This window comes from Plectropomus leopardus, chromosome 10 (assembly GCF_026936395.1).
Source record: "Plectropomus leopardus strain MGB_pleo_1.0 chromosome 10, ASM2693639v1, whole genome shotgun sequence".
NCBI classification, from domain to species: domain Eukaryota; kingdom Metazoa; phylum Chordata; class Actinopteri; order Perciformes; family Serranidae; genus Plectropomus; species Plectropomus leopardus.
Window position 1 is genome coordinate 23,458,038 of NC_142185.1, and position 27,802 is coordinate 23,485,839.

The following is a 27,802-nucleotide window of genomic DNA, read 5'->3' on the forward strand; positions in this document are numbered from 1 at the left end:
AAATGATAAATGTTTTCCATTTTGTGTTTATTATCGAACTTTTTAAAAATGAGAAAATAAAACGAAAAGAATATTTCTCTATCAACATCTGCATCTGCGTAGACTTGATTTGAGCTGAAATATATATATTTTTTAAATGAATGATTTAAGCAATAATGTGCAGCACTGGTGACGTGTGGCCACAAACTGACCAATGGCCTTTTCATTCTTCTTTTTTTATTGCTGTCCACCCCTCACACACGCGCGCACGCATACACATCACCCACCCTATATGACATTATTCTCCCACTCCACTCTGCGCTCACTTGCTCTCTCCATGCGGTTCAATTGGCAAAGGCGCAGCAGTGCGCCGCGCTCCTCCTCTATCCTGGTACGCACCGATCCTTGATTAACGCGTGTGATGCCAAGTGAGACACATCTACAGCAAAGGTGGAAACATAAACGAAAATATAGTCAGTTGCAGTTTTTTTGTGTTTGTTTTAGAGAGGTTGGAAAGCGTCAACTTGTCGCGGTCTCAAGTGTGAGGAACCATGGATGCAGAGTTATTTTTACCACTTTAGAGTTTCGGACAAAAATTGATAAAAGGTCTGAATCGATGGTTTTGTGACTCTAGAGACCGCTATAAATCAAAAACATGGATCTTTATGCGCGAAATGAGACTTTCACGTCCCCCGAGTGCGTCGGAGCGCAGACTGGTGCGCTGCAGAACGGAGCCGGTAATGGGAGCTTGGAGACATCAAACATCACCTGCGGCAACGCTTCCACACTCATACCTCAGCGCGCGAGGCACAAAGGTGAGCGGACATACAGATTACGCAACATTTCTCACCTGGAGGTTAACTAAAAAGTGTAAATATGATCCTCTTTTGTATTGAATGTCTTTGGAAAGGTGTCCAGACTTACTTCCCTCCAAACAAAACTCAACTATGCTGCAAGGACAGCCATTGCAGATCTTCTTTAAAATAACCCTAGTTTAACGTTTTGTTCTTCAGAAAGGTTTATAAGCTCAAAGGGCAGATGATCCCTGAACGGAGCTGATTTCAGTTAATTACAGATAAAAGAAGAATGTGTAATGTTTGGCTCATTATTTAAAAGCATACTTTAAAAAGCAAAGGTGCATTTAAAATGTTTAGTCATTAATCAAACTGTGGCCATAACAGCAAAAAAAGCTTCATCAATTCACTGAGATATGATATCTTGATGTGTCAGACTCTAATTTTTAAAGTAAATCAGGGTTGTTTGGTTCTATTTGCTTTACTTGAAGATAAAAAAAAATTGGAAATAAGATTAAAAATAAGCTTTGACTGATACCCAGAGTTAATATTACGGTGTATACAGTGAAATGGGGATATGAGAGCAGAGAGACAGTCACAGTCAGAAATCAAATCCTGGCAGCACAGGGGATTTATTCTTTAAAAAAAAAAAAAGTCAGATGGCTTCATATTTGGATGGTGGTGCTGCAGTTTTCTGCTGTTTTTTATTTCTATTTTATGTATAATATGAACATTTCCAAGCAAAGTGAGGTATAAAGATGTCTGCAAGTTTGTAGGTTTGGCAGATTGAGGCAAATGTGTGATCTGAGACTATATTAATATAAATGACTTTACATGAGCTTGTGAACAAGAAAGAACATTAAAGTGCGTCATCACTCTTGCAATTTCCCCTCTCCACCTGCAAATACAGTTTTATCAATCAGCATGTGCTATTTTCATCCCTTTAACAGCTGTCAGTGTTTCCATGCCTTGCTGAAGTGTGTGTGTGCGCGTATGTGTGTGGGAGGGGCTACATGTGTGTGTGTAAAAGACCCTGCAGAGATTGAGTGTTGACAGCTCAACATCATAAATGAGAGACACAAGTTTCCTAACTGAATCATTTCACATCATTCCTGTGTTTACCTCACTGTCTGCCAGTGATGAGTAATTTTGAGCACCCAGCGGTGACCTGTCACACTGAGCTAAATCAGTACACTGAAATCCCACTGGGGACACCTGTGACAAGTAGAGATCAAGTGTCTGGTGAGGACTGCAGCAGGTAGTTAAGTTGGGAGCTTAATCCATTTTTATGCTGCGCTATGATGTTATTTCGCCCACAAACTGTTACCTACAGAGTTTCACTTCTCAGTTTGGCTGCCTTGTTTCTCTCTGTTTAGCATTCACACTGTATCTTCCAGCAGGACCACACACTCATCTTCTAGAGAGAAAAATGAGGATTTCTGACCCCGTACAGCTGCTGTCACCATCATTACTCACTCCTTCACCCCCGAGTTTGATTATTTCTCTCATCTCCTCCTACCTCCTCCCTCTGTCCATCACCCTGACACACTGTCTTTATGGAGCAGTTTGAATTCTGTTACTGTCAGATTCCCACATTTTTCTGCAGACCAGAGATGGGAAAGCACGTGCCATGGATTACTTACAGTCACGCCTCATATAGTCTGCAGGTAGTCTTTTTTACCCAAAGGATCTCAAAACTTAATTTTCCCTCTCTGGAAGAGTCTTTTCTAATCAGTCAAATCAGCGGGGTTTGTTCAGACTTGTCAAATCCAACAGGTACACAACACTATACCATAAATTATTTGTAATTAGCATCTTAAGGTATCCTTATACAACGTTTGTATGATATCTAACAAAAATGCATATTTCATGGTTCATATAAAGTTATGTCAGTTAGGTTTAAAAGGAAGAAACATGATGAAAATGACCTTAAAATCAGTCAGAGTTCATGTAGCTTTAGACAGGACACAAACACCCATCTCCTGGGGGAAGTCCTGTGTTTTCCTCACTGTGCAGACTTTTGCTCTTTATACTTCTGCCTTATTTACTTTCATCAGTCACATTATTGCAAACTTCATGATTATGTGGAGTAGATACCAATTCTGGTGCATTAATTTTGAAGGTATATGTTAGATCAGTGTATGAGAACAGCCGTCACACCGACATACATTTTGTCATCTGACGCCCCTTGCAGTAGACTACATAATTTGTCTGTTCTTTCCAAAACTCTTGCAAAAATAAATCAGTTTAATGATCTCACAATGCTGTGGCACATGGTTATGGAACATTGTGACCATGCTATTTTCCAGGATCTGCACACCAGGAAGCTCCCATTAAAGGATTTTTACGCCGCAAAACAAGTGACTTGCAAGTCGGAAGAAGAGCATACCGGCTCGAAACGTCACTGCATTAAAAACTGGTGACAAGGAGTTTGAGAGACATTTACCAGACAGAGATGGTCGAACATTTTTTTATAATCTGTCTGGAGTACATTCCACATTTTTATGGAAGCGCTGCACCATTTAATTGCTGGAGTACCCTTTTAATAGAGCAAAAAGTAACCCATGGGTCACTGATATCTCTGTGAAACATTTCAGTGTTTTAATACGTCACTACTTTGTGGGATTTTTGCCATGAATACATCCACCCCCGACACAGCCACCAAACAGGAGTAAACACACACTGCCCACTGTTAAGGGGATATATTGCTCAACCACAAACAGCTTCAAATGGTTTCACATTGGATGCAGCTCAGGGCTCAAGGGCTTCATGGTTTGATGCCCCTGCTGCATACTTGATATTACTTATTATGGCTTTAAAGGAAGACTGTCGTGTCTTGATTACTGCACAAGATGCAGTTGAATGACTGTATATTTATAGGGTCAATAAACATGTTGATAAGTTGTCAAGGATACTGGCTGATTGCAATGCAATTCATCATGCAACAGTCGGAGGTCTGTTCACTTTGGTGGTGATGGTGACGGCAGCAGGGGGGTTATCAGTCACTGCCAGAAATGAACCACCATTTTCATTTCAAACACAGAGCAATTTATCCCTCACAAAAGGCATTTAGACAAAAAATGAAACCCTCAACTGCTTTTCATTTCCCTCTTCACTCCCACCAGTTCTCTCAGCGCTCCATTCCTCCTGTGTCTGTCTGTGTGTGTGTGTGTGTATGTCACTATCTCCATCGCTCACACCCTCTCATCTCCCTGCCTGTTGAGAGCTGAGGTGTTTAATACATGCCTGCACTGTGAGCCAAGCAACCAACATGTTGTTTTGTAGTCTGACCATGGTGACCGGGGGACTCTGTGGCTTGTGTGTTGTAGTCTGTCAGTCAACAGGAAGCGGTTTGGTTCAGTGCCTCCGTCAACTGTTCTGGGGTGCGGTTGGCTTAGTGACAAGGCTTAGATGACATTTACCATGCTGGATTAGCTACTAGCTGTGACATTTACCAATACTTCGGTCTTACAGGGGCAGAGCCAGTTTTCCCTGATAGGTGCTGCGACACGAGAGCCAAATGGGATAGAAAGTGACACAAGCTGAATATGTATTAGACAGGGAGGGGGGTAAAATTCACAGTCAATAAGAACCAGAGGAAACCTTCAATATTCATGGATGAACCCCATTATTAATTCATCCACTATTTCACTGCATATTTAATAGCCTATACTACTGCAGTTACCTTTACGCTTAAATAATTTTAATGTATTTGTTTGCAGGGAATCTGTTCACCAGCCTCCCATACCCAACATTTAAAATAATGGCAATGATGATTGAATTAATGTCACACAGGAAGCGGAAAAGTTTTAATAGAGTTTGCATTTGTACAACAGCATGATTATTTTAGAAAAATGCACGTAGGAAACCTCTGGAATTTGCGAGATTTTTTCCGCATCCTGCTCACAGTGCCTTTAGTATGTAAACGGAGAGCGGACTGTGTGCCAGAGCCAATGGTCAGACACGGCTGATGGGCGCTGCATACACACACCAGCACACGCACACGCACACGCACGCACGCACGCACACACACACACACACACACACACACACACACACACACACACACACACACACACACACACACACACACACACACACACACGTGAAAGCAGCTCCCCACACCTCCAGTGCTACAGACTTCCCTTTTGTCTTTTGGCTCTATAAACTGAAAATAGTTCTCTAAATAATTGGTGTTGTTGAATGCCAAACTAAACACTGCCAAATGTGCAGTGTTGGTTTCTATACGACTTGTTTTTGTCCCATGAAGTTGTGGTAAAGTAGCTTCAGTATTAAACAGATTGTGCCTATGTGGTATTTTGCTGTAACAATGACCCCATGATAGGGGTGGGGGGAAAAAAATCAATTCAGTATTGTATTTCAATATTTTGCATGACAATGCTGTAACAATAAACAGACATCAAGTATAAATTATTAATCTTGCAAATGCAAATGTAACTTTTGATACCAGAATAATAAATCAAATGCCTTTCAGTCCACCACGAACAAATTGCAAAAAAAAAATTGAGTTATGCAGACTAAAAACTATCCTTTTAGATCAAACACAGGTTGACAGAGGTTGACATAATTTGCTATTTAAAAAATAAATAACAATATATGTTACTGCAATGCTCTGCATATTGCACACTGTTTAAAATTGCAGTTACATTGTTACATCATAACGTCAGGATAATATTTTGTTGTGGGAGGTCTGGTGATTCCCCCTACTCCGTGATGTTTTTTAAAGGGACCGTCTACCAAAATCAAAACTGCATATTCTGAGAGATCAAATGGTGGACTAACAGACCAACATTGCAGTCCAGATATCAGGGATTTTTCTGCCAGTTGTCTGTCACAGGTGGTGAAATACTAAAAGCTAAACACTGTTGATTATTCCTTATGTGCCCACTTCAGGAACACCACGTGCAGCACAGCTGTGTAGACCAGCGCAAACAGGGGATTCCATTAGAGCCATCCATTATATCTAACTCTTTAGCTGCTTAATGCTCCACTATGTTCGACAGCTAGTCACTGAATTTGTGTGGCTGCTGATTCAGTGGTGTACAGTGTGTTCTTTAGAGCTTTCTCACTCTAAACTGCTGTCTTATCTATATACCTTTTGGTAACGACAGCCGTGTGATGTTAACTGTTATTCCTGTCTCTGTATGTGGTGCAGAGCTCACACTCCAGCAGTAGTCTCATTGTTAAGCTTGAGAGAGAGAGACAGAGGAGGGCAAGGAGGCATTGAACGAGTCATTGCATTGTGCGCAACTCAATAAATTTGTGCTAAAGTTGCACTGAAGTTTTGGTTAACGTAGAATGTACTAGGATTGGCTGAATTTGCATTTATTGTTATGATCGCAACAATGCTACATCCTGGAGGGAATGACTAGTAACAAAATGGTCAAATAAATTTAAAGGAGACCAAAATTTAACCGGAATTCCAGTGAAGTAGAAGCAGAAAGTGGCAAAATAGAAATGGATAAAGTATAAGTGCCTCAAAACTGTGCATTTCTTGAGTAAATATACTGAGTTACTCTCCACCACTGACTGATAATAGCTTTGCTTCATGCTCCTAATGTTAATTGTTGCTAAAGATGTCCAAAACCCAGATAAGTTTGTTTCTTTAAGAAACATTAACAAATTCATCCACAGCTTCTACATGATCAATGCCATCATGCTTTGTGATGCCAGCAGAGAAACTGCATGCTTGTCTGTGTGTATCATCACTGTAATGCTTTTTTGAAAACATCTATAAGCCAAGAATATTAATTTCAGAATTTAACAGCATTGTTGAACACTATTTCATGCAACCGTGTGAATCTGTCCAGTGAAGCTGTAAAACTGGAAGCAACAGAAAAAGAGTGCTCAACTTAATATAGCAGAAATATTTATCCGTGCGGCACATTGGCCGGTGACTGCAGGTAAAGCATTAGTGAGCAAAGTGATTAATATAAATGCTTCTGCTCGCAACACACAGGAGCAGGAGCAGCTATTGGAAAGGCTGGCCCAGAGGAACTGGTAAATGTGCCGAGGGAGTTATCAGTGTTCCCCGCACAGCCAACGAGCACACAGGAAAGCTAATTGGCTTCGATTAGGCGGAGGCCAGTGTGACATATTTTATTAGGTGACAGAGAGAGAGAGAGAAAGAGAGAGAGAGAACCAGTCATCTGCACATTTTCATTATGCTCACACAGACGAATGAGCACAAACAAACACAAAATTATACACTTTTAGTTGCTTCCATTTGCAAGCATGTTGCGGTGATGTTCTGTCAGCAGAACAGTATCCACCATATCAGAGGAAACTGCTTTTTATTTGCATAGAGTGCTGGATAGTGATGGGGAACTTTTGATGATCAAGCTGGGCCTGAATCTATGGCTAGCCTGCAAGTTAAACAAAAACATTTCAGAGTGGATGTGTAGAAGAAAGAGTATTCAATCAAATAAGACATGCCATCATACTATAAACCACACATCTGCCCATGTGGATTTATTTTTGATGGACATTTTGTGTTGGGATTTTTGCAGCAGACCTCATCTATGCTGCTTTTTAATAAACACAGAATATAAGGCCCTATGAGCTGTGTACAATTCATATATTTCCATCCCCGGGGGATAACTGTAAGTCATTATGAGACAAGTTCAGGATGACGTCAAACAGATGAGACACAGACCAAGGGGAATGTGTTATTATGTTCAGTGTCGGTGAGGTGTGATCGCATATCATCCACAATGAATAACTTTAATGGGGATCAGTTGGCAGACCTCTGTGAAGGCCAGTAGTCTAGTCTTGCATATCTGCAAGCGTTAACACTTTTTATGTCAAGATATATTTTCAAACTATTAGATTATATTAGAATATTGCTGTGCCTACACCTGAAGCATCGTCATCTCAGCAGTGCATTTATTGCCTTTTATTGCCATTCAATGCCTGGAAACAAAAATAATTTGTGTATCCCCCCTGGTGATTTGGTGACTCTAAAATGTTTTTTTTTTCCTTGGCCGATGCTACATCCTTCCACCAAGTGCCATGAAAATCGGTCCAGTAGTTTGTTTTTTTTTTCTGCTGACAAACAGACCAAATTGAACTGATGACGTAACCTCCTTGGCAGAAGTAGTGAGGGTGTAATGACACTCTGATTCTTAACAAGTAAGACATTCAGATGGCCAGCTGTTACACAAGCAGCTGTTTTTTTTCAGGCACTTTGACAAAAATATCAGTGTTTCCCACACTGGTTTATTAGTGGTGGTTCACGCAGCATCAAGATTGCATGCCAGAAATTGATTATTTTTTTTGTTGTTGTTGTTGGTATTTATTATAAATAAAACCTTTTTAGAGCTGCATGCAGGGCATTTTTTTCGCTCAGCCTCTCTTTGCCCTGCTCTCTCTCTCTCTCTCTCTGTTCATCAGACAAGCTATGAGACAAGCTAAATAAGATAAGTTAGCAAGCCAGCACACTCAGTGGCACCTCTGTCTCACTCCCCACCCAGGGGTCTACTTCACCAGGGGAACAGTGAGGCTTTAGCTCACTCGAATTCAGCCAGTGCAAACCCCAGGGCCGGGAGTCACAGCGGGCTGGCAGCCAGCAGCAGTGCTGGGATCTAGCCTCTAGCAGCAGAAAGTTTGCTTACGGCAGGAAGTCAGGGCTATACGAAGTCAATCCCCTGTTAGCTTAAGTGTATGTCCGTTTCTGCCCCAGCCAGCTATCAACACCAACAGAATCTAATTTTTTGGGAAACACTAAATACCATCAGATATGAGTCATGTAACTGTGTGGCTGGCTTTGCTGCGGTGTTTGTCTTTTTTTAAATGAGGTTTATACTTTTAATTGAGAGTGGAAGGAGAGGAAATAGACCAAGAAATAAAGCAAAGAAAGCGAGCCGCAGAGGGATGGAAAAAGGTTAAAGATTCAGAAACGGGAATGCAGTGAGTGAAAGGAAAAGATGTGGATAGCATTACATTTGGTTGGTGTTTTGCAGGGAACAGACTCTCTTTAGATATGTGCAGATCTGTGTAATTTACACGTCCCTTCCAGGAACTGTTGTTGTATTTTCAGGGGATTAAGGAGTGTTTTTGGTTACATATGCTTCTACAACTGTGTCAATGAAGTTTGGGCCTGTGCATCTGATGTGATTTATTTCCTGTGGGTGTGGTGCAAATGGATGCCTCTAATCCCCAGGATACAGATGCAGTAGGTAGCCTGTTAAAAGTGTTGTGTCTAAGCAGCAGGTGAGGCGACGATAACAGAGAAAGCAGACAACATGAACTGTGCAGGATCTGATCCAGTGAAGCTCTGAACGGCTGAGGGCACAGACAGGCTTTATGCTGCCTGCTATGATGTTTTCTACTTTATATATATTTTTTTTCAAAGTGAAAAAAGTTGATGTTGGTACCCAAAGTGATAAACGGCAGCTAATTAATCATAATTGGCTGCTCAGAGAGTTTAAAATGACATGTGCACATACAAAATGATTGAGTTTCCCTAATTATACTGTTTAGACAATTTGTACTTTTATGATGATTGGGCAGGTTCTGGGCTTGGATATATTTTGTCTGTCAAACCTGGCAACGCTGGTAGCAGCTAATTGGTGGCTTGCCCTGCCAGCAGAAACATTTATGCAACTACAAAAACAAAACAAGATTACAAGGCTCGTATTGTTCCAGACTGCTAACAGCAGAGACCCAGAGAGACAAAAATGAGCTGCAGATAGAGGCATATCAATTATAGATGTAAATCTGTTCACCAGTGTGTCTTATTTTGAAATGTCATAATAATGCAGCACCTGTGCCATTCTCCATCCCACTCCAACTGCATGCAATTTCACTTTATGCTGTAACACTTGAGCTAGTGAGAGTCTCGCTGGACTCATCACAGCCATTTTTTAAAAACTGTATTTATCAAGGAGGAGAACACAAGTGTGATATAATAAAGAAGTGACCAGGACCTTATCTTTCCCATGTTTTAGTTATTAAAAGTGGTGAGTTTGCACCAGTTACATTTTAGGCATGACACTCCAGTGAGAACATTGAAAACATCAAGTTTGTGCTATCTGGTTTCCAAATATTTTGCCAGACTAAAAAATGTCCAAAATACACAGTGGGGTGTTTATTCTAGTTCAGATTTCTATTCTCGAAATCTGTGGAAATTTTTAGTAGCACTTAAAAACACCAAACTTTCCACTTTAATACAGAGGGGTTTGTTCAGATACATTGCATAGCCTGATTTAAATACGATTTTATTCCTGTTGATCTTTTTATGGTTTTTGACAGTACTTTCTGATGTATGGAGTGATAAAAAGTGATATCCAAAATATCCTCTGTAAAACCTCTAATCTGTCAGCATGATGAAACAAGTATTTTGAACCTGACTTTATCCAATGTTCAGATTTTTGTTCTGGAAATGTATGCACATCAACGCATTTAATTAGATAACACACTATTTGCATTACAAATAAAATGGCAGAATACTTGGTATACAAAAATAAATGTCTTGATGTAAGTGATCATTGTGGAGGTTTCATGGTGATATCTAGTTAAAAAAATACCCAATTAACCTGTAGTGTCTTCCCTTTAGAAGGATTCAAAGGTAACACTACTGGCTCGAGGCTGTCAGGATCAATACAGACAGTGTGATGGTATTGAGCATCATGTAAAACAGTCCTGATATTCTAGATGAGCAAACACACTAACATGCTTTAAATCTGTCTTTCTCTGTACCAGATGACGACCACACGCTGCGGATCCTGCTCTACTCGCTCATCTTTTTCCTGAGCGTGTTTGGCAACCTGCTGATCATCGTGGTGCTGACGGTCAATAAGCGCATGCGCACCGTGACCAACACCTTTCTGCTGTCGCTCGCTGTCAGCGACCTGATGATGGCCGTCTTTTGCATGCCCTTCACCCTCATCCCCAGCATCCTCAAGGACTTCATCTTTGGAGCCGCCATGTGCAAGATAGTGTCCTACCTCATGGGTAAGAAGAGACACTCCATCGCTTATGTGAGCAGAGAATTCAGATTTCAGGTTCATGGACACTTTTAGTTCCATTGTCGGAGTTTTTGACGTGAATATAAATAGGGGGAGGGTAGTAATTTGATGCGACATCAGTAGAGACAACCCCCCGCCTCCCGAATCAGTTGGGCCGCCCACCCCAAAAAAGACAACTGGGAAAAAGGGGCACTCATATTACTGCATTTTTCTATGACAACTACAAAATCCCTTAAACCTACCATAAAAGCAGTATACAGTGCACCACTGCTACCACAAAAAATAGGAGTGATGCTCCTTATTGCTATGACAGCTGGATAATGTTAGGACAGTCAGCTAGCTACCTGTAACTGTCATATATATATTATATAATATTAAATATAACCATCAGCACACTGGGGAGCGAGCTAAATAACAATCAAAATTTAGGCTAAATTTTGGCAATAGAAAAATGGACTGGTCTTTTACACTGTCCCGTTGACCTATGATGTTCAGATATCTGAATGAAGATGGGCTCTCTGGGTACCCACGAGTCTCAACTTTATAGACATGCTAATGTTAGTCCAATGCAGTGTTTTGCTTACATCTGATTCCTAATCAAGACAATCAAGTAAGAATTGCTTGACCTTGTCAATATGGACTTGTTTTGAAATGCAAAATAATAAAATTGAAAACAATTTGTAATTTAAAAAATGTGATTGTTCTTATTATTGAAATTCTTGAATTTAAAAATAAATCGTCTGAGCAGTAACAGAACAAAGGTTTGCAGGTAATACATGTAATCCAGAATTTTGCTGCTACTTTTTACTTCCATCGTGTTCTGTGAACACATTTGGTTAATGAATCACCTTTGATCACAATGGCTCTACGCAAAACTAGTGGAAACACGAACTGAAAGGTTTGGAGAATTCTGAAAGAAACCAATTCAAGGACTAGAACAAATTTTATGGAAAAGCAGTGCTAGTTATCTGTACCATGACATGTATAAAGGGTTGTATGGCTTGATAAGAATAATTTTCTCAAATTATTTTCATGAATCTGTTCTAAGCAGCAACATATTTTAGTCTGTCTCTGTAATTGTTGGGAACAAGGTTGATGCAACAAAAGAAACTGCAATCTTCTTATCCACAGTTAGCTGAGAAAGACAAAACTTCCTGCCACACAAAGACATCACATATCTTTCACAGTTTGTGGTGAATCAGTGTGGGACTTCCATGTGAAATTGCTCAAAAAGGCAGTAAATGTTTCTTTTTTTAACATCTTTCAAAACAAAAAAAATTCCATTATAGCCTCACTGCAAATCTGACAAAACTGAATCACCGGTGACATATTGAATTTTTCTTGTGTGGGATTTAAATAGAAAATTAGATTTCAGTCTGATTATTTGGATAATCCCATGTTGTATTAAAAGCGCCTGACAGGCATCGTATAGAGAATTAAAAGGGAGCTACACAGCAGCCCCATTGTTTTCCTACTGAAATAAAACTCCATTCAGATGCTTCGGTATTGATTATTTCACATGTGAACCTAAATTGCAACAGCTGCGGAAAACAGCAGCACTCAAGAAGTTAACGCGTTCTCTGACCTTTGACCACCAATTTACCTCACCTCACCCTCCCAATTTGTGGGAGGCTCATTGGTCAGTTTAAGTGAGTAAAGGAAATGCCTCAATGACTTCTCTTCTTACACTATCTGTCATTGAAAAGCTTAAGATTCTTCCTTGTCTTGCCAGTAATAGTTTTTTATTTCTCCTTGTTTCCAGTCTTGTGAATGGAAGGCGGAAAAAAAATTGCACATGATGATGTATTTAAGAGACCTATAAGGTTAAGGAGCACATTTAGGCAACACATGAAAGTGCATTAACACATCAGTGTAGCCTAAATACATCACACCACAGAACCATGAGCCAAAACCAACAATATATTCATTTTCTATAGACAATACTTCGCAACATGTGCATAAAACCACCAATAATACAACAGCCTCTTCATCTGTGTCTTTAAAGAATTAACAAGAAAACAGAAAGACTGTGGAGACAATTAAACAAAAAAAAGTCAAAGTCAGTTTTGTCAATTCTGCCGTGTGTGTTTGACATACATTCGGACACTGGAATGTGCAACAAGCTTTACCTAGCAAGACAAATTAATAGGCTGACACGTCAAAATGAACAGCAGAATAAAACAACACCATGGCAGACATATATATTATATTATTGTATATATAAATCTAAACCTCACAGCAGCTAACATACATACAGGGATGGGTGTCGTGCTAATGTAGTTTCACTCAGATCGGTTGTGTGCCCCTGGCCACAAACGGGTGCATGCATTCAGTAAAGGTGGACCTACATTACTGTGTCACCTCAGTAAATGAAAAATAGCAACATGCTACATACAACAAATTCTTTTAGACTGCATTTTTTCAATCTGACTTCAAATGTGTCCCCTTTCTATAATGCACACTCTCTGTCCGACATTACATTACTCCAGATCAGACCTTACGATTGCTTTGGATTTTCAGATGATGTTCTCAATTCAATGCACTTTTCCAAAGTATTATAGCACGTACAAAAGAATAAAAGCATTTGTTTTAATGAATGAGTCATATGCACTTTGCAGAACCTCACTGATAAAAACAACACTTGTACAAAAGGTCCAGCTCTGCCTCTGCTGTCTGCTACAATGCTTATCTATGAAATAAAGGTAATATGAAAATGGAGAGTGCATAAAATAAAAGCAAAGTAAATAAAAAAGAGAATCGATTAAGTTAAAGAGAGAGAAGTTAGAGAAAAATGAAAGTACCAAGAACAGGAGCACTGTGTTGACCCTGAAAGAAAGGCCATGTGAAATTTGAATAGAAAACTTGGATTAAATAATGCACATGCCCTTTGAGTGAAGGAGAGCCATCATCTTGACAAACCCAGGACTGATTGTTCTTTGCTGCAGAGGGATCTGCTCTAAAGCTAACCTTACTTACACATTATAGTGCTCCCCTGGGCCCCCTCTCTCTCTCTCTCTCTCTCTCTCTCTCTCTCTCTCACACACACACACACACACACACACACACAGTCTGTGTTCTTGCTGAGGACTGGGATAACAGAGGTAAAGAGTAATTTCCCGTCTTGCCCTGTCAGGAGGGAGGTGGCAGATAACATCAATGGCTGAGGCCAACATGATTTCTTCTACCAAGACTCAGATAACCGTCCCCACCTCTCGTCGCATGCAACATTCATTTGCAGGCGCATCTTCACAGAGCACCACATTTGTTCTCAGTTATGATTGCAGATATAACGTGCACATCAACAAACGTGTTTTTTATTACCTGTCCAAGCTCTATTCTGAGCGCTGCGCTGTAATAACTTTTCATTCATCATAAGAACTGATAGCCTGTATGTTTACTTACTTTTTACATCATCTGTTTTGTTTTCCTACAGGAATATCAGTGAGCATCTCCACATTTAGCCTGGTTGCCATAGCGATTGAGCGCTACAGCGCCATCTGTAACCCCCTGAAGTCACGGGTGTGGCAGACCCGCTCCCATGCCTATCGGGTGATTGCTGCGACATGGGTGCTAGCCTTCATCATCATGATCCCCTATCCAATCATCAGTCACTTGGAGTCTTTTCAGCGTCCCGACAACACCACTGCTCACCAGTGTCGCCACAAGTGGCCCCTTGCAACAGCGGAGCAAGCCTGGTGAGTGTTTTGGGTTTTTATATAGAGAGAGAATTCTCTTCATGCAATTGGTTATGAACTTTAAAAGTGGAGAAATATTGCTCAGTGCTAACATCAACATGCTGAACAGTCACTGGTGTACTGCGCATCTCACTTTGGTGTTATGAAACCACGCTCAGCACATCTCATTAACAGATTAAAATCACAAAATCAATACATGAAAAAATTGAGATTAGTGAGAGCTTCTACATGCAGTCTCCTCCACAATGTCTTGTTTTTAGGCTTCTGCTGGGTCTATTTCTTGTTGTAACATCTTTGATTCCTTTTACGGTGACATACCAAGCCTAACAAGAAAAAGATCAATTTGAACTAATTTAATTACAAGTTGGCCACTTATTTTCTTTATGGAGAAAATACACTTTGGCCTGTTGTAACTTTGATTAGAGATATTCTCCAGCTGTTTTTCTTTTTCCTTAAGCATCACTAGTTACATTCCCCGAGCAACACAAAAGCACATAAAATGCAACTTTAAAACTTAGGCCCGTTCTACATAAAGATATTTTTAATGATGGATATGTCCTCACGGCCCTGCGATAGTCTAGCAACCTGTCCAGGGTGTATCCCACCTTCCGCCCGATGACAGCTGGGTCCCAGAGGACAAGCAGTTACGGACAATGAATGACTGAATGAATGATTATGATTGTGATTATGTCCTCACTTCATAAAAAAAGGATCTGTCCACCAGACCATCAAAATATTATGTGCACACTAAAATGCAAAAACGACTTTAAACGTTCACCAGTGTGTCGTTGCAAAGATAATAAAGTGCACAGCCTAATGTGTTTACTTTATCACTGTCGATTCCCCTTCAATATCAGGACTAAAGAACTCTCAACAATACAAGTGACACTCTGGATCTGCAAAAGTTTTCCTTCTACTCCTCATCAACAACAATCCCTCTCTCAAAATTTTTCTACTATCTGCTGGTTCAGCCAGGCCTGATCCATTCATTTCTGGCAGACCAAATAACAGCAGGTGCCACGGGTGGCTCCCTTTAGACCGTGAAATGGTGCAGCAAGTGCTAAATTTATAGATGTCATTAGACCAAGGAGTGTTGACAAAATGTAAAGAAACTGGTAGTCCACCAATGCTGTTACTGTTTCTGTCACATGGTCATCACATGAATCAACAACTGAAATGCACAAACTGAGGAGATTATGTCATTGTGTCCAAATCATTCCATTTTAAACATCCAAACATACACAGTAACCAGAGATTTGTAAAATCTGCACCTTAGAAAGCATTGCAGTGAACAAAAACTGTTCGCCTGTGGACAAGAGGCCCAAACACAGAGGGAGAAATACATTTTCATAAACATCTGTATGCATGTAGACAGACTCAGATCATCCGTCCTGCTTGCCATCTGGACAATGTGCTGTTTTGTATCAAATAAACTTTAGATGACCTTAGTGTGTATGTGTGTGTACTTTTAGCAAGGCACGCTACACTGAAAAATCTCATTTACTTCCATGTTTGAACCAGGAGCCTGTTTGTAGCAGCTCTCGCTATTTGTCTTTTGGGTGTTTTTTGTGGAAACATTAGGACAGATGAAGAGAACAGACGGATGTTTCACTGTGTTTTTGTTTTGGACTGAGAAAAGAACAGGCTTTGGGGTAATTTCAGAAAACTCTGTGAAGATCTGTGTTCATTTGTGTACAGTTAAAAATACTGTTTTTGTATGTGTGTGTATTTGAGTGTTTTTGTATTTAATTCTGTATCTTTGTTTGACTGCAGGCTTGCTTGTAGGCATGTAAATCTGTACATTAGTGCTAGACCCAGTTTGTGTCTCCAGTGTATATACGTATGCATATTATGATTAACATAAAAGATGGATTTACAGAGAAGATCATCTTTGAAAAACACAAAGTATTTCCAGAATATGTGAGGATTTACTGAGGATAACAGAATAGTTTGTCAACTGCGCACACACGCACGCACGCACGCACGCACGCACGCACGCACGCACGCACGCACGCACACACATATACTTTTGTATAATGATTTTGGGGAGATATTTAAATGCAATTGTGAAGGGAGAGAGAGATAGAGATGTCTCTATTCAGGTTGTGGTTTTTGGCATCTCAGCAAAAGTAAAATAATTTTATACAATGCAATACAAATGCAATGCCATTTTTGTATTAAAATCACAAAACTAAATATACACTTAAAACGCTGGTTAACATAAACTGAGCAAGGACATATCATTCCTTGCGACCATTTTCGTTATGAATAGGAACAAATTTCAACTTGAGAAACCCTTTAACCTCTTTTTATCATGCAAGAGATTGTATTTTTTTCATCAAGATAGTTTAAAGAGACTCTGAGGATTCTGGAAATGTCAACACTCTGCCAGGTTTGTTATTCTTAAGAAGAAAAAAAAGAGCTTAGCTCTGTGATTCAAATGTACAGGTAATGGTAATACATTATGAGAGATACAAACTCGGGCTATATAGGTGCCTTAAAGCATGGACATTAGGAGTTTTACCTCTCTCATGTGTCTCCTTTAGGTACATCCTGCTGCTGCTTGTGCTGTTCGCCATCCCGGGGTTGGTGATGATTGTGGCCTATGGATTGATCTCCAGGGAACTTTATAGAGGCATCCAGTTTGAGATGGGCCACAAAAAAGACTCAACTGGTGAGTCCATATGCACTATATGAGGGAAAACATAAATAAAACATTAGGATAAAGCTTTAATTAATGTCCCAGAGGACAATTTGGTTTATAGACAGCACTAAATGTATGATAAAATATGCAAAAGAAAAGTAATGAGTAAATGACTCTAGAAATATCACCTTAGACAGACACGCCCAAATCCAAATTTACAGTGAATTTACATGCATACATTCACATTTTTGTTTTTCAAACAGATTACCAAACAAACAGATCCTAGCAGGGGTGGGTTGCAACTCCTAACTTACAAAATGGCATTTTTGTCATGTTTTAAGGTTAACAACACTCTGAAAATCATTATTGTCACTTCTTTATTTATCTTCATAAAAAATAAAACGTATTACTTAAACTTAAAATGAAAAGAAGTCCTAACATAAATTGTCATTGGATTTGTTTGCTCTGTGGGCAGAGCAACAGAAAGTTATGCTGGCCAAGCTCGCTAATATCCAGTTTTGCCCAAAATTGGAATAGATAATTCAACCACGTGGCTCCTCTAGACTTTTCAAATGTTATCTGAGTCATTTTTGTGGGAGTTGTGATGCTCAAAACAATGTATGTACCATTTTATAGCCACAACAGTAGCGACTGAGTAGTTGAAAGCAGAGCATATGACTGTTTGCCCCCACTCTCCTCCCAGAGGGCTGTAGCAACTCGATTTCATCCAGCACTCATCACGAAACGATTCTCTGCTAAATCAGCAAACATTCTGAAAATTACAAAGATTTCATTTGGATTTGATGTACCTTGAGGGGGTGCAAATGGAGCCTATGTGTGTGAGATGATTCCCAGACAGCCCAGCCCAAGTGTTTGATTGTGTTTGGGGTAATTCGAGCACCCAAAAACAATATTAGCACCAGGGCCAATCACAATTATGGTGCATTGAAAGAGACATCTGTAAATCAGTGGATAACTTTTTTTTAAAGGTCTATCAACTGCCTAGTACAAACACTTAAATAGTCTTTATTACACTCATTATGTCCTCAAAATTGTAAAATTCACTAATTGCTGAATCTAGATTTATTTTCTTTCGGTCATTCATGTGATCGAGTCCAAGACCAAGCAGCTGGACGCAGGGTAAAGGAAACACTACCGTGCTTGCTCTATGGGCCCCGCAATACAGTAGATCTGGGTAATTTTATACAGAAGTTGAACTTTCTTTGCTTCATGTGCCACTGAGCAACTTTCATAGGAATGACCTGGGCATCCATGTGTCATGCGCATGTGAAGTTTTTTGGCCCATAGCACCACATGACAGACCTATAGCCACTATTGGCTTCAAAGTCCAGTGCTGTTTCTGGAGGATTGATCTTTAATGACTGGCACAGAGAGAGTCAGAAGAGAGACAGACACGGCTGGACAGCCTCTAAAAACTTAAAAGATTTTTTTGACAGTCCATCAGTTGACCAAAGTGGTGGCTCTCTTTCATTTATCCTGGTATGCCAAATGGCCAGTACACCACTGGATCCTAGTTCATGTTAGAGATGACTCAGTAAAGGAAGTGTATAACACTTTCAACAGAGACTACCAACATTTACACTTCTGAGCACAGAAAATAAGACCTGAAGTTCCTAAAAGTTAGAGACTGGGACATGCAGGTACTGTAGACATGATTACTGTGATAAAAATATAAGATTAGATTATTCAAGAACTTGCAAAAGAGCAACAAATCAGACATTTTTCAGTGTATTAAAGATACTGCTACAGCAAAAGTGGTACCAAAAACACAAACTAACATGTTCCAAGAGGAATTTAATGCTGTCACACCCTATCACCAGTTAAAACAAGTCATTCGATTATTGAGTGAAACTGTGTCTCTTGATAAAAGATATCACTCTATCGAACACCTACAAACCAGACTTTTATGTGAGCATTCGCATTTTTTAAATTTATGTAAATATTGAGAATTTTCATTTTTAATCACCACAGTTTTATTAGCGCCACAATCATTGTAATGTGTGCAGGTTAAGTGGAACATAACCTTTTGTGGGCATGTGAGAGTGTATCTGGGATGATAGCAGCATGGAGTGTATTTGCAGGAGCTCCATTAGAGGATGGAATTGGCTGGCAGCTGCGAGCCTGGACATCACCATCTGTTTGGTCTCAGAGAGAAAGAGGTTGTCTAAAACTAAAAAAAAAGCTTGAGAGACAAAGAGCATGCAATTAAAAAAATAAAAATGAAAAAGACAAAGGATAACGGATAAAAAACTTTTAAAATAACCTCTTGGAAAATGTGTTTGATTTAATAATCCAGGAGTGGTTTACTACTTTACCAGTCCCTGTTTGTATTTGCTTGCCTTCAGGCTCTTAATATTGTCTCAGTCTACTTAGTCCTTTGTAGAAGGAAGCCGGACTATTAAATTTTATTAGTAGATTGCAATATTCCCCTGATAGACGATTACTGCAGCTCACTAAGAATGGCTCGTCACTCTTCTTTCCATTAAGATGAGCCACGCTCTTTAAAGAGTTATGATTCACTCCAGAGAAACCTTACCGATGGGAGCACGTGTTACCACAGAGCTGTGGTGCTTTGGCTTATTTATTAAATTTTTTTTTTTTTTTTTTTTAGTTAACTGGCTGTAGGAAACTGCATAATGTACCTGATTTTTTTGTTTGTTTGTTGTTGTTTTTTAAGCCAGTGGCATAAACATTAGTCCAAAAGATTAAAAAAAAAAGCACTGTAAGTGAATTTTATAACATAAAAATCAGGATCTCGTGAGTCAGGCAGGCACTGAAGTAATTTCACATGATCCATATACAGTAAAAAACCATACAGTTACACATGCACAGCCCTGTCTCTAACACTAAGCTCTTCATGTAAACATTTAGCATTCAGTCTATCTGCATGCAGGAACACAGACCTCTAGATTCTTGTTGCTACAAAACCGCCTGCTCTCTGCACCACCAGCCTCCTCTCAGTTGTATGAGAATGTTTCTGTCAGGCAGGTTGGAGTAAGGCAGCAGGGAAATTAACCAAATGCAGAAATTCAAGTCGACAACAACAGTTCAGTAATTTATAGAAAAAGGGAAGATTCACAAGCTCACAGGCAGGCAGGCACGAGGGTTCGAGGGTTCAGGCAGGAAGGAACAATCTGGCATGGAATAAGTAGAAAAAGGCCAGTTATATGCTGCTGACTAGGGAAATGGAAAGCAGGTGAGTATGTGGGCAGGGAGGGTCTGGTGATGGGAAAACAGTACTGGAGTTACTGCAGGGCAGGTGACTGGGGGCAGGTGGAAAAGTCTGAGGATGTCTGATTGACTGGTAAAGAATGGCAAATGGTCCAAAGAGTTTCAATGAGATACATGGGCCTGACTTTAGATCAAAAGTATTTACACTTTTGGTATCGGGTAAGGAGAGTATCTGGTCCATACATCTGGGTTAGGCAGTTCTCAGGTAAAGGCAATAAAAATAGCAGAATTTGAAAATACAGCCTTCTTCTGCAGCTCCTCCACTCCCCCTAGATGGGCATATGTGCACACTACATACAGTAAGCCCAGCACGTTTTCACTCCGAACTTGTCACATGGTGCCGCTCTGTCAGCACCTTCAGCGTAAATCTATGACATTTTAGGTATCTTTGTGCATCAGCTGTTTGCGCTCTGGGATGCTGTTACAGTGATGTCAACACAAGCACAAACACATCCACACATTCAAGTTGCTACTTTGTACACCTGCAGACTGAAGGTCCATGACTGAAAAGCCCTTTGAGATGATATACTAAATAATTTGGGTTATTTTAGTACATAAAAATGAGCTGGAAGTCACAGCCGTGAACATTTTCTCTCCATCTCTAAAACGCTCCCCTGATATTATTTCTGTTTCATTACATTTATTGTCAGACTCTCCATCTTCCTTTTTTGGGTTGCTTTGCAGTTTAGGCTGTTGCTGTCAATGCTGGTATAGAAACTTTTTCTACAGGATTTCCCACCATTAAATTAGAATTTCTACAAAGACGAACAACCAATACGAATGCCCTCTCCCAGAAATGACCTGCGATTGTCTTTAGAGAACTAGAATGACGATATATGTTGCAATGGAATCTTTTTCCAATGATAACAGCAAAATACTGCCTACCCCTGCTTCAACAATGTTTATTAAATACAGTAAAAGCATAAACGGTCACAAGATGAAAAGATCAACTTTTTAAAAAAATTACCTAAGTATGTACTTTTGCTACATTTGATTGACAGAAATCCTCCTCGCTTTTACCCATACAGATGTGAAGAATGGACTGACCTCCACTGTGTCTACTGGCAGTGATGATGGAGACGGTTGCTATGTGAATGTTGTCCAGCGGCCGCACTCGATGGAGATGTCCGCCATGTCTGCATCAAGCAGAGCAGTCAAGGCAGAAAGACCACGCAGCAACACATCTGAGGCCAAGCTGGAGGCAAAGAAGCGAGTTATCCGCATGCTGGTGGTCATTGTTGTGCTATTCTTTCTCTGCTGGATGCCACTGTACTGTGCCAACACCTGGCGGGCTTTCGATGACATCTCTGCCAAACAAGCCCTCTCGGGGGCACCCATCGCTTTTATCCATTTGTTGTGCTACACCTCCGCCTGCGTCAACCCTATTATTTACTGCTTCATGAACACGCGCTTCCGCAAAGCTCTGCTAGCCACGTTCTCATGCTGCGCTGCACCTTGTCAACGTCGCCACCGTCGCCGTGGGCTACGGGACAACGAGGAGGATGTTATGGCAACTGGAGCGTCCATGTCTAAGTTCAGTTACACTACAGTCAGCACCATGGGAACCTGCTGAGGCAGATGGACGCAGGCACAATCCAGAAGAGACAGTTACTACAGCAACACAGCACCCCACATCCTTTGTCTTTAGGCCAACTCTGTACTCACAGGGACAATAATGTGGAGTGGAGAAAACAGGCCATGTAAAGAAGAAGTGTAGAAGCTTCACCCATGACTGTGAGTGAAGTTATGTAGGGATTATCCAATGAAATCCAGTCTTACAATGTAAATACCTCCATACATTAGCTATAGTGAAAAAAAGCACAAGAAAGTATACCGTTATCTCGAGTCACAGTGGACCAAGGCAAATTGTTTGCTTAGATGTTTACTGCAGGGTGTATGTGTGCGTGCGTGTGTGTGGTGAGCTGTATGATATGTGAGGGAGGAGGTTTGATAACTTCAGTAGTCATCATGTAGCTATAAAAGGAAGGCTGTTTGCTATGTAATTTTAAAATTGTGTTTTATATTTTGCTGTCAGTTGCTTCTGTGTTAATGATGGTAAAGCAGTTGCCTTGTGGACTAAGTGCCTGGTTCTTAATATTAGTATGTTATATTTGTCTACTGTTGATTTGCCCCATTCATCAAAGGCACCATAATTACAGGAAAATTGAGACCTGAAGGGTTTTTGAAAGTGTAATTCATAGACTCAAAAGATCTTCTACTCAAATTTAAAATCCTCCTCAGAAGACAGGAACTTCCTTCAGATGGGACCAGATAAATCTGGGCTGTTTTGAGGTGTGTCTCCATGGTTCACTAAGCACAGCTTAGATGGGCAGTGTTGATGCCTTGTGTTGTGGTTGTAAAGTATAATACCACATTTGTGTTTTTTGAGTTTTAAGAGGCTGATTTTTCGGTGTTTGCTGCAGTGTTTGTTTGTATTGCATCCTTTCAGGAGATCACAATAGCAAATGTCAGAAGGGCCACTTCATATGTTGAATTGTGTTTCTTTATCGTATCCGGACTCTAGTTTTAGGGCAGTAAAAAATTGGCTGACGTCACTTAACGGAGAATATCTGGATAGGAATCTGGGTAGATCTCATTATGTTGGTTTACAAGTAGTTTCATCTGGGATGAGGAAAGGATTAGGAAAAGTGGTTAGGGTCAAGTTTGATGGAATGATGGGGGTCCAGCGGAGGGATAAAGGGGGATGAACAGATCCCAGAGGTTTGTCAGGGGTGTGTATGATGGGATGGTTGGGGTCGAACAGAGTCGTAATGAGGCTGGAGCATTAATGAACCCAGGGGACGAGACTCAGGGCGGGGACATGTCTCTATGAGCTGTGTGCTTCGTCATTGTGGTGTCAGTGGGTCAAGCAAGAAAACAGATGTACTCTTTATACTCTATTTTCAATCACCGCTAAACACTTGTGGTATACATCTCCATATCGGCACTTCTTCTCTTCTTGTTTATCCTCCCGCCACACCTCTCCTTCACAGCTGCGTCTCTCTACTGCACACGCTCTCACAGTGGCACATACCCATCAGGAAGTGTCACAACAATTAAAAAATGTTTCCATTGGATTTCGAATCATTGCAGAAAATAAGCTCTGTGGTAAACAAATGTTTACGATAATCTTCACAAATAAACACCACTTTTGGGATTTTTGAAGCTTAAATGTAATAGGCAGAAGTAAAAAGATATTTCGAGGCTAAAATAAACTAGACTGGTCACGTCGCCAATGCTACGAAGCTGTAGAGTGTCGGTGACGTTAGTCTTATTTAGCCATTTCTTAGCAACTGACTCTTTTCAGACACATTAATGCTTCAGAGTTCATGAGTGGGGTGTTTACTGACGTATTTTATGTCATTGAACAAATCGTGAAAGTCTCTTATTTAAGGTCTCTAACCAAAAACCTATTCAAAAAACCCACTGACTTAGAGACAAGGGAACCAGAGGTGCTGAAACGCTTGTCCATTTCTAGTTTTAGGACTCATCACTGGGGTTCTCCCTGAGGCACAGCAGGTTGAATTAGGGGTTGAGAGAAGTGTGGTCTTGTTCCCGAATTTTAAATTGATTTAACAGTTCCTACATTATTATTTCCCTAATAATGTATTAGAGAACCTCCCATGAGTAAATCAAAAAGTAGCTATAAGTTGCTATAGATAAAAAGACAGAAACTTTAAACTCCACCAAGTGATGGCAGTGTTGGCAGCTGGAATCAGACCAATTTATTTTGCTCGATTCTGGGTCGTCATTCATCTGAGTCTCAGTGGAGTTTGGCAAAAGGACACAGCCCAACTTTTTTCTTCGGGCATTCCAGTCATTTTTGATCAGTACCTAGTGATGGCAGTGTCAGCAGCAAGATTTGGATGAGGTTATTTTGTTCAATTCTGGAGCATCATTCATTCAGATTGTCTGCAAAGTCTGACAAAAAGACACAGCCTAATTTATTTCTTCTGGCATGCCGAGTTTGGGCCAATGCTGGGCCATAACATTCTTAATTACAGCCCAGTGATGGTAGTATCTGCAGCTGGAATTGGGTCTGTTTATTTGGCCTTATTCTGGGTGTCATACATCCGGAGTCTCAGCTGAGTCCGTCAGGTGCAGTCCGTCTTATTTCTTCCGGCGTGCCAAGGTTCGGGATGATGCTGGGCCAGGTCATTTGGCTACCTGGGTGATGAGGTCACCAAGAGTAAGCTTATATCGTATACATTATATTGAAAAAGAACCTCACTGCAGCCTAACAGTAAAAGGGATAGCAAGATGATAAAATAACTCCAACACATACAAAAAAGTTCAGCGATCGTTCAGTGACTTGCAGTTCCTGTTGAGCTCACCTGCAGGCTATAAAATGGCAGCAAGGTTTCCAAGGTCTCTGTTTGTCAGGCGCTGTCTAGCGTGCCCGACTCTGGCTCCCCTGCTCACCTCGCACTAATTGCGTTACAACCTCAAACCTGCCAGGCTGAACGGATGAGCATATTTCACTGAGTGCACCAAAGCACAATGCTGTCAGCCTCTCAACTAATAGATGTATGGACTTGCCTTTGTGAGCATTTTTTTCTTTTTATTTTGGAAAAATTCTAGATTGGCCTGCAGCTTTTGTGGTTTATTGTGTGCACTGTTCCCTTTGTGTTTAAAATATAAATCACAGTGAAACCTTATTATGAGGCCAAACTACAGTAAGACATATAATCTTATCAGTCAAAAACTTCAATCTGTTACACAAAACACAGTAAATACAATTTTTTTTTCGACACGCCTATAAAATCATACACGTGCTAATCAAATCATATCTGCAGCTTTTGCTACTATTTCTCTACACAGGGATAACCTTACATTCATGTGCAGGAAGGAGGACAAAGTGAGAGCATCGCCTTGACCTTCCCCTTGGCTCACTGTGTAAATTCAGCCCCCATCATCTCTGAAACACAAGTGGCACGCATTCATCTAACTGATGGCTATCTCTGAGCCCCTGTGCTGATTAACACAGCGGCATTAGGCCTTTGTATATATGGCTCTGGTCTTAAACCTACACACACACAACGAAACAAAAGTGAGATCACGTGTGTTCTCAAAAGCCCGTCTGATCTCAAAATCCTGTTGTCAACCCTCAGAAAAGCAGGCAGTTCTTAGAGTGAATGAAGTTTCCTGCGGTAAATAGCAGACACGAGGGATTTATGCGTCTGCTAGTAGAGTTTTCCCACATAGAGAAATACTGTAATACTGCCATCTGTGTTGTGTTTATGAGTGAAAAGTTTTTTTTTCCCAGAGAGCTGTGAAAGGCTGATTTCCCTGCGGTGTCATAGAGGCCGTTTGACGTTATTACTTGCTCCCCAGTATACTCCACCTCATCCAGCCGCCAGAAACACACACGCATACACTGACTACTCCAGTTTAAACTGGTTATTATACACTTGCACATAAAACAATTACAGACGAATGCCAGTAATAAGTTATTTTCCTCCTTCAATAAATTAAAACTAGACTTGAAAATTAAAGCTTAGTGTAAAAATAACTGTGATGACTAACACACAGTGGGTAGTGGTGGTATCACTAATTAGCATATTCCAATTATGTATGAATAAATGTCAATGTGAACAGAAGTACAGGAGGTTACTGTAAATGCCGCCTTCAGTCTTCTGTATTAAAATGTCACGTTGGATATTATATTTACAAGCTTCATATTATCTGTAACATACATTCTTCTCAAACAGAAATGATGCAGAAATCTGTCACGCACTATATCTACAGATGGTGTTGCCCAGGGGGTCATGACTTTAAAGCTGCATTAATGTGTAATTTTTCACATTACAATAGATCAAATGACTATATATAATGTGAAAAGGGTCAGTCAAAATGATGAAGCCACTGAGTATTATCATACAGCTGAGGGTTTTTTTTACCTGCTTTTATCAATGAGCTGCAGCTGTTAATAATGTGATGCTACCTACTCAGCAAAGTTACAGTTGGTTTATCCAGTTTATAAATATTATCCATATCAAGCGTGCCAATCTAGCAGTAGGTTAAGGATCTATGTGCAGAAAGCATTTTTTTTGTTGTTGTTGTTTTTTCTGAGTAGAAACATATTTTCCAACATGCTCTAATCCCAACTCCTCTCAAACTGCAGCTTTGTCAGTGGCCTTCCATGTCTACACATAATGTTTTAGGTATTGTGTTTTTTCAAAGTATCCATTTTTACAATAAAAGTACAGTTTCTGCTCATTACATGCATACAGTCTTTTTTAAGATAAACTTATGACGTAGGTGAAACTCTTGGTTTTCACTTTTATTGCCTTATGTTTAGGCAACAAAAGCACATGGTTAGAGTTAGGAAAAAGATCACGGTTTGGCTTAAAATTCACATGGGAAGCTAACAGCGGCTCCTGGGTGAAAGTCCAGAGTTCTTCTCCTGTTTCTTGCTCTATGTGATTACAGTAGTTACCGGCAGCCACCTGGTGCGCATCATACCACCACAAAAGCTGCGCCCTCATCCGACCTGGACATCCACTTCACATGGTAATTGATGAGTTGGGTGTTTACCCGCTGCCTCTAAAACCACTGCGTAACGTGTCTCTGTGCATAGGTGTCTTTCTTAGGAGTGAGAACTAGCTGTCTTTTCTCAATTGTTCCCTGTGAGGTGATGGCGTATACGGCCGTATGCAGCCGCCTCAAGAAAAAGTGCCTCACCCAGCAGTTTTATTCAGAGCACTCAGGCTTTTTTTTGTATACCTGCTTTGAGTGCTTACAGTTGAAAAATCATTACTTTAGCTATTACATATCCTGAATTGTATGATGTGTAAGTAGAAAACTATCACAACCAAGATAGAAAAGCCCATCTATGGGAGCAGGTCAGCCAGACACTGAATGTTGCTGGTGAGTCTTGTGCTTTTATCGCTGTAAATATTGCAAGCTTGTTGTTAATTGCATAGTCAACCCTTTCTTAACCAAGCCCAAAAGAAGTGCACCAGGCCTTGAATCAAACTTTACATAGTGGCCAAAAGTGAAATTACACTATCTGGGGCCATCACGTTATGTCATGGGCCCCAGAGAGACTTTTTCCCATTGACTTACTTTGGGAAAGAGATGTTTTTAAATCAATGGGTACATTTTTGTGAGTGTCAAAACCTCTGCAAAATAACGTATTTCACTATTTGTGAATAGTTTGATAACATTTGGAAAGTCTAAAAGAGCCACAAGAACAAATTATTTGAACCCCATTCAAGCTAGCTAAGCACCGAATGGGAAGTCAGTCACTCCGCCAGCAGAAGTTACCCACTTGACAACAGTGCACATGCTCTATGGGCTCCATATTGCGGAGGACTTTCATACACTCAAAAAGAGCATTTTTTGCCTCATGTGCTACTGAGCAGCTCTCACGGGAATGAGCCGGGCCCCAACCTCCCTGCTGTATCCAGGTCTTCTTAATACATCCATGCTCTTAACGTGACATTA

General features: G+C 40.3%; 1 protein-coding gene across 1 annotated transcript; it reads left to right on the top strand.

Moving 5' to 3' along the window:
- The first annotated feature begins 310 nt into the window (after positions 1-310).
- cckbrb (cholecystokinin B receptor b) lies at positions 311-26,575 on the top strand. The gene is made up of 5 exons (XM_042495192.2): positions 311-794; positions 10,497-10,748; positions 14,196-14,457; positions 17,004-17,131; positions 21,382-26,575. Exons 1-5 carry the CDS (start codon positions 635-637, stop codon positions 21,924-21,926), a joined length of 1,347 nt encoding a protein of 448 aa, XP_042351126.2. The 5' UTR covers positions 311-634; the 3' UTR covers positions 21,927-26,575.
- The last annotated feature ends 1,227 nt before the right edge of the window (positions 26,576-27,802 follow it).

Bases quoted from the DNA above. Each gene is read 5' to 3' on its own strand.
- cckbrb (XM_042495192.2), top strand. From the start codon at position 635: ATGGATCTTTATGCGCGAAATGAGACTTTCACGTCCCCCGAGTGCGTC. The intron at 10,749-14,195 runs GTAAGAAGAGAC...GTTTTCCTACAG, and splicing joins GATAGTGTCCTACCTCATGG to GAATATCAGTGAGCATCTCC. The intron at 14,458-17,003 runs GTGAGTGTTTTG...TGTCTCCTTTAG, and splicing joins GCAACAGCGGAGCAAGCCTG to GTACATCCTGCTGCTGCTTG.